General features: G+C 31.6%; 1 protein-coding gene across 2 annotated transcripts; it reads right to left on the bottom strand.

Annotated features, from left to right (window-relative positions):
• Positions 1-2539: 2539 nt before the first annotated feature.
• On the bottom strand, positions 2540-3835 carry LOC133292808 (zinc finger protein ZAT9-like). Of its 2 annotated transcripts, XM_061491258.1 has the most exons (2): positions 3583-3835; positions 2540-3510 (listed from the first exon to the last, which is right to left on the bottom strand). In XM_061491258.1, exons 1-2 carry the CDS (start codon positions 3744-3746, stop codon positions 2649-2651), a joined length of 1026 nt encoding a protein of 341 aa, XP_061347242.1. In that variant the 5' UTR covers positions 3747-3835; the 3' UTR covers positions 2540-2648. The 2 variants fall into 2 exon arrangements, with proteins under 2 accessions (XP_061347242.1, XP_061347241.1); XM_061491257.1 differs by having other exon boundaries at positions 2540-3835.
• Between the last annotated feature and the right edge of the window lie 3796 nt (positions 3836-7631).

Below are 7631 nucleotides of genomic sequence, written 5' to 3'. Positions count from 1 at the left end.
AATTAAAAGCATGAGATTGTCACCACTCAAAGAAGTTGAACGTCAGAGGTAGTTAGTAGGTATCATTCTTTGTGAAGGCATAACAAAGTTGTGCCATCTAGGCGCCCAACTATCCAATTTACCATATATTTTATAATTTGGTTGGGTTGTTACCGGTCGGATTTCCTTTCGAGTAAAATCTTAACATTCAAGCTGATAATGTCTAAATCATAGTAGTACCCTCTATTATTTACTAATTGACCAGCCCCAAAAAATATACTAATAATTTTAAAAAGTAAACAAGTGTGGGATATGGATGTTATGTTATTTATTACAAATTTAATGAGAGGGATTTAAATTTCTCCATAAATAACCAAGAAGGCGTGCTTGAGCTGGATAACTTGAGTCACGCCCAACTAGGCCGAATTAATCTATCAGCAAGAAGTATAATAAGGGCTCATTTGCCGGACACAGTGGCGAACCTAAAAAATTTTATTTATATATGCACATTTAGTGGCAAGGGTACTGGGGTTCATGGGTAGCACCCCCTGATTTTTTTTTTTAAACAAAGTTTTAAATGCATTAAAAAATAAAAGAATATAAATAAGGAGGGATTTATATCCCTCCTGTTATATGAATCAAATTTTTTGTCATGTTAAAAAAAAGACCAATTCATTAAACAATGTACCCTCTCACTTTCTTTAATATTATATAATTTATTTTTTTCTTAACATGATAAAAAATTTCGTTCATATAATATGAGGGATATAATCCCTAAGAAAAGAAAACAAAACTTCGACTTAAAATAAAAAATAATAATCAACTTAATGATATGAAAGCACTAAAACATAAGCAGTAAATAAGATGTGTTTTTTTCTTAGTATATGTGCTTGCATTCTTGGCAATGCATCCACTAAAATTACTCCTTACATTTCTAATTAATTAAAAAATGTTTCTCTTCTTTACTAAAAAAACATGTATCTCCAAATTTATGACTGCACTTGCCCACATTGGCAATTGAACAGGTCCGCCAGTGGGTGGGCATGATAGGATAAGGGTAGGATATGATATGTGGCTGATAACGGTAGGATATGATATGAGGTTGATAAGCCTATATCATTTCCTGTGTTTGATGAACACCTGATTAGCAATCTGATAAGATTATGTAGAAAGAGAAAGAAAAAAGAAAAAATATAATATAATACAATAAATACAAATATATTCAGTAGCGTGGGAATACATTGGGTAACGTGAGGATATATTGGGTATCTAATATTAGTATCCTATCATATTGAATCCTAACCCAGCTCCCCCCATAGGATAAGAAATTATGTATTAGATAGGATAAAATGAGACAATAAGATAAGTTAATCATATCCTATTAATCCACCAAACAAGAGATAAAAGTAGGATATGATAAGTTATCATATCCTATCTTTTTTATCAGGTGCTCCAAACAGACCTTTATGACTTTACTTTCTTTTTTGTTAATTTTATTTTCTCGATATCAACTTCGCAATCTCCCACGACGAAGAAAATACAAAGTAAATCAGATTCACCAAGGCTCCGGTCTATTGAAGCAATTAAAAGGGTCTAGTTGTGTTCAATTTTTTTTTCTTCTTCTTAAAACTGTTTTTGTACAATAGTTATGTAAATAAGTGTTTTCTGTATTTTTTTTATTTTAAAAGTTAAAAGTCAAAATATAAAAAAAAAAAAAAACTCAATTATGTGTTTTTTGTGTTTTTTTGTTAAGGTTAAAAGTCAAAACACAAAAGAAAAACAATTCATGCATATTATTTAAATGTCATTCTAAAAAAAATAACAATTTTTTAATATTTTTTTTTACAAAATAGATCTTATCAAACGAGTAATTTTTATTTTTATATTTTCAAAAATCAAAAAATTATTTTTAAAAATATTATTCAAATATGGCCAAATTTTCTGATTCACCTTGTAATCTGTACTAATTATGATGATCTGTGTGAAAAGTTGAAAATAAAAATAAACACAAAAACAGGATAAAAAAAAAGAGAGACAGAATTTTATTTCAGCCAAAAAAGAAAGAAAGAAAAGATTAAAGAGAAAAAGATATGGAATTACTTAAATGTCTTAGGAAAAAAATTAAAAAAAAAAAAAAACTAAAGAACCATGAAGAAAACATTTATATCTTTTCATGAACTGTACAATGCTCGCGAAGTCAGAAGTGGAAGTTGCTTAAATTAAATATTTGCAGGTTGGTCAACTTCCTGGGAACATGACTTTGTTATTAATGGTAGAACAGTCACTGTGTGTTTGCTGCTCGGAAGCTGAAACAGAGCCCACTAAAACACGCATGCTTGCCAATTCTTTTGCACAATTCCATAACAAGGGAAAATAAAAGACACAACCCAAAAAAAAAAAAAAAAAAAAAAAAAAACTTCTGCATCTGAAAAACAGAATAAGCATAAATGGATGCTTTATGTCATTTGTTACAAAAACACAGCACAATTCAGAAAAACTGAATTACAGTTAGAATCTAAGAAGAATTATAATATTATACATATAATAGAGTAACCATATAACAAAATTTGCAGAACATGTATAAAAATGATAAAAATTTGTTACCTTTGGATCATCAAGATATCAGTGCACCAAAAACAAAAATTTTCAACTTGGAAAATCTTCATTGCCTATTGGGTTTTGACAAATTCTCCATCTGAAACTGCAGAGTTCTCGATTTGGCTAATATCATCATCATCATCATCAATTGGAGCAGGAAGGTTAAGATCTATAAAGTTGTTTCTAAACTTTGTTAAACTTGGAACACTGATTGTTGCTGATCCAGGAACATGGGTTCTCTTGTGTCCACCGAGTGCTTGACCCGAAGCAAAGACTCTGAAACAAACTGGGCACTCATGGATTTTCTTTTCCACCACCATAGGAGCATAAGTTCCATTGTTCCCGTGCTCAAATCCTGGTTCATCCACTATTACGTTCACTCTGATCTTCTTGTGACTCGCTTTGTGACCACCAAGTGCTTGATAAGATCGAAACATTTTCTTGCAGGTATCACATTTATACCTTCCTCGTACTCGGTTCTTCGACAATTTTATCTGCTCCTCGGATTCATCACTATCTTCCAAGGATCTCTCGGATTCATCTTCCTCTTCTTCATATTGGTCTTCCGCCAATTGTTTCAAATCCTTTTGTCTCTTCCATTTGTCCCTAGACGGCATCATTAGACAAAATGCAACATCTTCCTCGGCGGTTATATCAGAAACCGAACTCACAGGTTCATGGTCGACCCACGATTCTGTTTTACTAGGTTCGCAAAATTTTACCTTCTTCATCGTGGCTTCATGATTATGAAATTGCTTGATGTTATTATGATGGTACTTATAATTGAACATACCGAGTTTCCATGCCCTTTTGGATCTTCTACGCGTTGGGTTGTTCTTCGATGACTCGGTCTCACTCTCTCTATCTTGAAGAATCACAGTCCCAGTATCCGCAGCAGCGAAAGAAAACTCAGGATTTACAAGGTGAATGCTCCTCTTTGGGTTCTCTCTGAGGCCACAACAAAGACCCTTATCATCATCACCTTCTTCTTCCGAAGATGATGACGACGATGAAGCTGATTCAGCTTCAAAACTGAGTTGGATCGCTCGTGTTGACTCTTCTTCTGGCTTTGTAAGAGGAAGGTTCATCATGTGAGACTTCATATGACCCCCCAAAGCTCTGCCATTGGAGAAGCTCCTGAAGCAAAGCTTGCACTTGTGCTTCTCCATGATGAACCTCAAAAGCCAAAGGAAGAAGAACACGAAGAAACAGAGCAAAAACAAAACAGAACTAAGGCAGAGAGGGTCTTGGCATTTTTATGAATTCTTTCTTGTGTTTGTGAGAGAAAGAGAGAGTGCGAACTATTAAAGGAGTAGGCGACAAGCACTCCTCCGCCAAAAGATATACAAAGCCCCCAAAAAAATGTCAAAAGGGAAAAGCAAATCATAATTTTTTTTTATATTTTTCCTATGCGTGTCATTTTAAACGGCATAAGTTATGTAATTTTAGGAGAGAGATAGACATAGAAAACGAAAATTATGAGAGAGAAAAAGTGGATGGTTTTTTTTAATTTAAAATTTAAATAAAATAATTTATTCTGTGTCTATGTATCTTAAAATGACACAATTTTATGTCATTTAAAATGACAAATATTTTTTTCCTTTTTGTATTTATTATCTCTTTCGTAATTAATTTCATTTTTTCCTTAAAAAAAAAAAAAAGAAGAAGAGAAAAACCTCATTGAATTAAAAATTTAATTTACTGATATTTAATTAAAGATGTGCATGCACCAACAAAGAGAAAGAACATGTAACATGCCATTCTTGCCCGTTTCTGAATTTATTCTCCACTCAATCTCTTTTATTTCTTTTCATTTTTGTTCCCATCTTCAGCCCCCTTTTTTTTTTTTGTCTCAAGTACCCTTTTGAACCATTTCAAGAAACTTACCAAAAACGAAGCAGGACGCTGTTTTTGTTCTTTAATAATGGAAAATGTCATTATCTGATTTTCTGTGGTATCTTGAAATCAATTTTCTAATAGTTTTTCCTATTGAAAAAAGAGAGATAAAAACTATACTTTTTATTCAAAAAAATAGTGAAGGGCAATTTTGAATTTTGCATTAATTTAAAGGAAACTCCTAGGGGTCTTAGTTGCAACGACGAAGCAGAATAAAATAGTTGAAGGCATTCATTCATGACTAACAAAACGACCTCGCCTATTTTTGAACGTCAGTGGGCTGTTACATTCAACGGAGAGATTAATGACAACCTATGTAGCACCGATACGACACGCGACACGTGACACGACACGACACGACACTTCGACACGTCAATCCTAAAAAATTATGTATTTCGACACGTTGGGACACGTTTTAATATTAAATAATATTTTTAATTTATATAGTGTATATTTCATTTAATATTTAATAATTTAACAAAAAAAAAGAAACTAAATTAATAATACCCATCAACACGTTATAAAAATGGAAGCTTTAATAAAAAAAATAAGAACTCGGATGAGAGAGAGATATATAATATCAAATAGAGAGATCAAATCATATTAGAGAGAGATCAGAGAGAAGAAGATACAATAAGAGCGTGATAGGAATCGACAACAATAATGCTGAGATGATCTCTTATCTACTTAAGGGGAAAAAAGACAAAAAAATAAAATTGATATGATCAGGTGACTTTATTAATATATTTTAACTTTAAAAAAAAAATTAAAAAAAATTTAAAAAAAAATTAAAAAAATTACGAAAATGTCATTTGATCGTGTCGGACACGGTCAAATTCGCGTGTCGGAATGGTCAACGTGTCGAAAAAAGTCAACCGCGTGTCTGATACCATGTCGAAGCGTGTCGCCGTGTCGGAACGTGTCGGACCCGACTCTTCCTGTTTTTACAAGTGTCCGTGTTTCCTTGATGACAACTGCCAAAAGGAAGCGTTACAGTTACACGTAACATTCATTACCCACGTGTCGTTTTAATAGCGAATGATTTTGGCAACCACTTATTTATGTTCATGTTTATTCGGAAATTGACCTTAATGAAAAGGAATCTAATTTTTTTTCTTAAAAAAATATACGGAGTTCTGATTCTGTTGCTTTTGAGCTAGTGACTTCAGCTCCAATTGTCTGCAACGGTAGCTTTGGCATCCGGTGGTCTTTTAGTTAGTTCCAGGGGTACGCGGGATTTTGAGAAATTCTCGAGAAACTGAATTTTTTTAAATTTTAAATTTTTAGATATTATCTTAAACTGAATGCAAAAATTATATTTTTGAAAATTGAGATTTTCGGACAAATAAAAATTTCTCTTGTACCAAACGCCCCCTAAATACTAAGTCATAAAAAATATTTTAATTAGTAAACAGGGATATAAAATATTATAACAATCAATTAGGGTTACTGTCAATATTACTACCAATCAATTTTATCGTTAGATCGATTATGTTGATCTAATGGTTATATTTATTTCTATCTTTGTGTGATTATGAATTTCTATATTTAATATTTTATATTTATTTTCACCTTTGTTTGGTTATAATTTTTCATATTTAATGCTTTCACATTAAATATGGGGAATCATAATCATACAAATATGAAAATAAATATAACTGTTGAATCAAAATAATCGATCTAACGGTGAAATTGATTGGTAGTAACATTGTTAATAACCCAAATTGATTGTTACAATATCCTAAATCTTTATGATATTTTATTTTTACATTTCTTAAAAGGAAAAATGTTTGTCATTTTAAATGATATAAAGTTATGTTATTTTAGAAGAAAGATAGACACAAAATAATTTTTTTTTATTTAAAATTTAAATTAAAAAATACCACCCACTTTTTCTCTCCCATGATTTTTATTTCTTGTGTCTATCTCTTTTCTAAAATGGCATAACTTATGCCATTAAGAAGGAGTATTTTTTTATTTTTATGTTTATAATGGGGAGTCGTGTTACGGAGGTTGGTAGTGGATTCCCTTTAATTATGGATTTTTGGTTGAATGAAGTGTGTGATGGGAATGAAGGGTGAGAAGTGGGTAAGAAGCTAACTGTCCTACCTTTGAGAATGGGGGCATTCTAATTCTGTGGAGTAAATGCCGTTTTGTTAGGGGTCGGTAGACCAATTCCTGCTACTACTATCTCTGACTCGGAGTACTTGCCACACACACACACACTTTTGTTTGATTGGGTTTTATTACTGAAGAAAAAAAAATGCATCTTGGCTTGAGGGGGTATGCCATACAAAGTCATTTTTTTGCTGATATGTTCATTTTTTTTTGGAAAATTTACCAATGTCCCTTGGTTTATTCCATAATCATCTATATCTCTATGATTTTTTTTATTATATGTGCTCCTGTGCAATAGAGGACTTAGATTTTTTTTTAATGTTTGCATACTTAGAATAAAAGAATAGAGGAAAAAAAATTTAAAGAAAATTTTAAATATATTAAAATACAAAAGAATATATATATATATATATATATATATATATATAACTTTAACTTAATATAAAAAAAATAATCAATAGTCAACTGAACTGTTACAATAGAACATCTTGGGTCCTCAATAAAAATTACGGGCCTCAATTGAATCTCTTAGGGGAAAAAAATCTACTCGTGATTCCTCAGAATTCAAAAATAGACCTAGATAATTAAAATCATGGTTTTGTGAAATTCAAAAAGACCTACATTAATCCCTCAAAAGGACTAACATGGGTCTATTTTGGAATTTAAAGGTGCAACATCCCGCGAATGTAGGAAGTTATATAATTTTATTAGGAATCGAGGACCATATCTTGAACTTGAATTGTACATATAATTAGAGTGGAATTAATTCGAGTTAGGAAAATTATTTTCGAGTATCCATGCTGTTAAGAATAAGTAGATATATTTTCTGAATTTGAATACTAGTTAAAAGTATGTGATCAATTTTATTACAACGTATAAACATTTTAGCTAATAAGTAAATGGTACATGAAACCATAATTAGTGGGTTAGTACATGTGATGAGTGACCCTTTAGGAAGCTTATCCTTGGACCTTTGGAGCCTTAAGGGTGTCGGCCCAAAAGCCCTTGAGGAGGGCTTATAACCAGCCCAAGGATCCTTT

Source organism: Gastrolobium bilobum, unplaced genomic scaffold (assembly GCF_033153095.1).
Source record: "Gastrolobium bilobum isolate Gb01-03AN ecotype WA unplaced genomic scaffold, APGP_CSIRO_Gbil_v1 utg8825, whole genome shotgun sequence".
Lineage (NCBI taxonomy): Eukaryota > Viridiplantae > Streptophyta > Magnoliopsida > Fabales > Fabaceae > Gastrolobium > Gastrolobium bilobum.
This window is presented reverse-complemented; position numbering and strand designations above follow the sequence as displayed.

Coding starts and splice junctions, on each gene's coding strand:
- LOC133292808 (XM_061491257.1), bottom strand. CDS start 3,746: ATGGAGAAGCACAAGTGCAAGCTTTGCTTCAGGAGCTTCTCCAATGGC.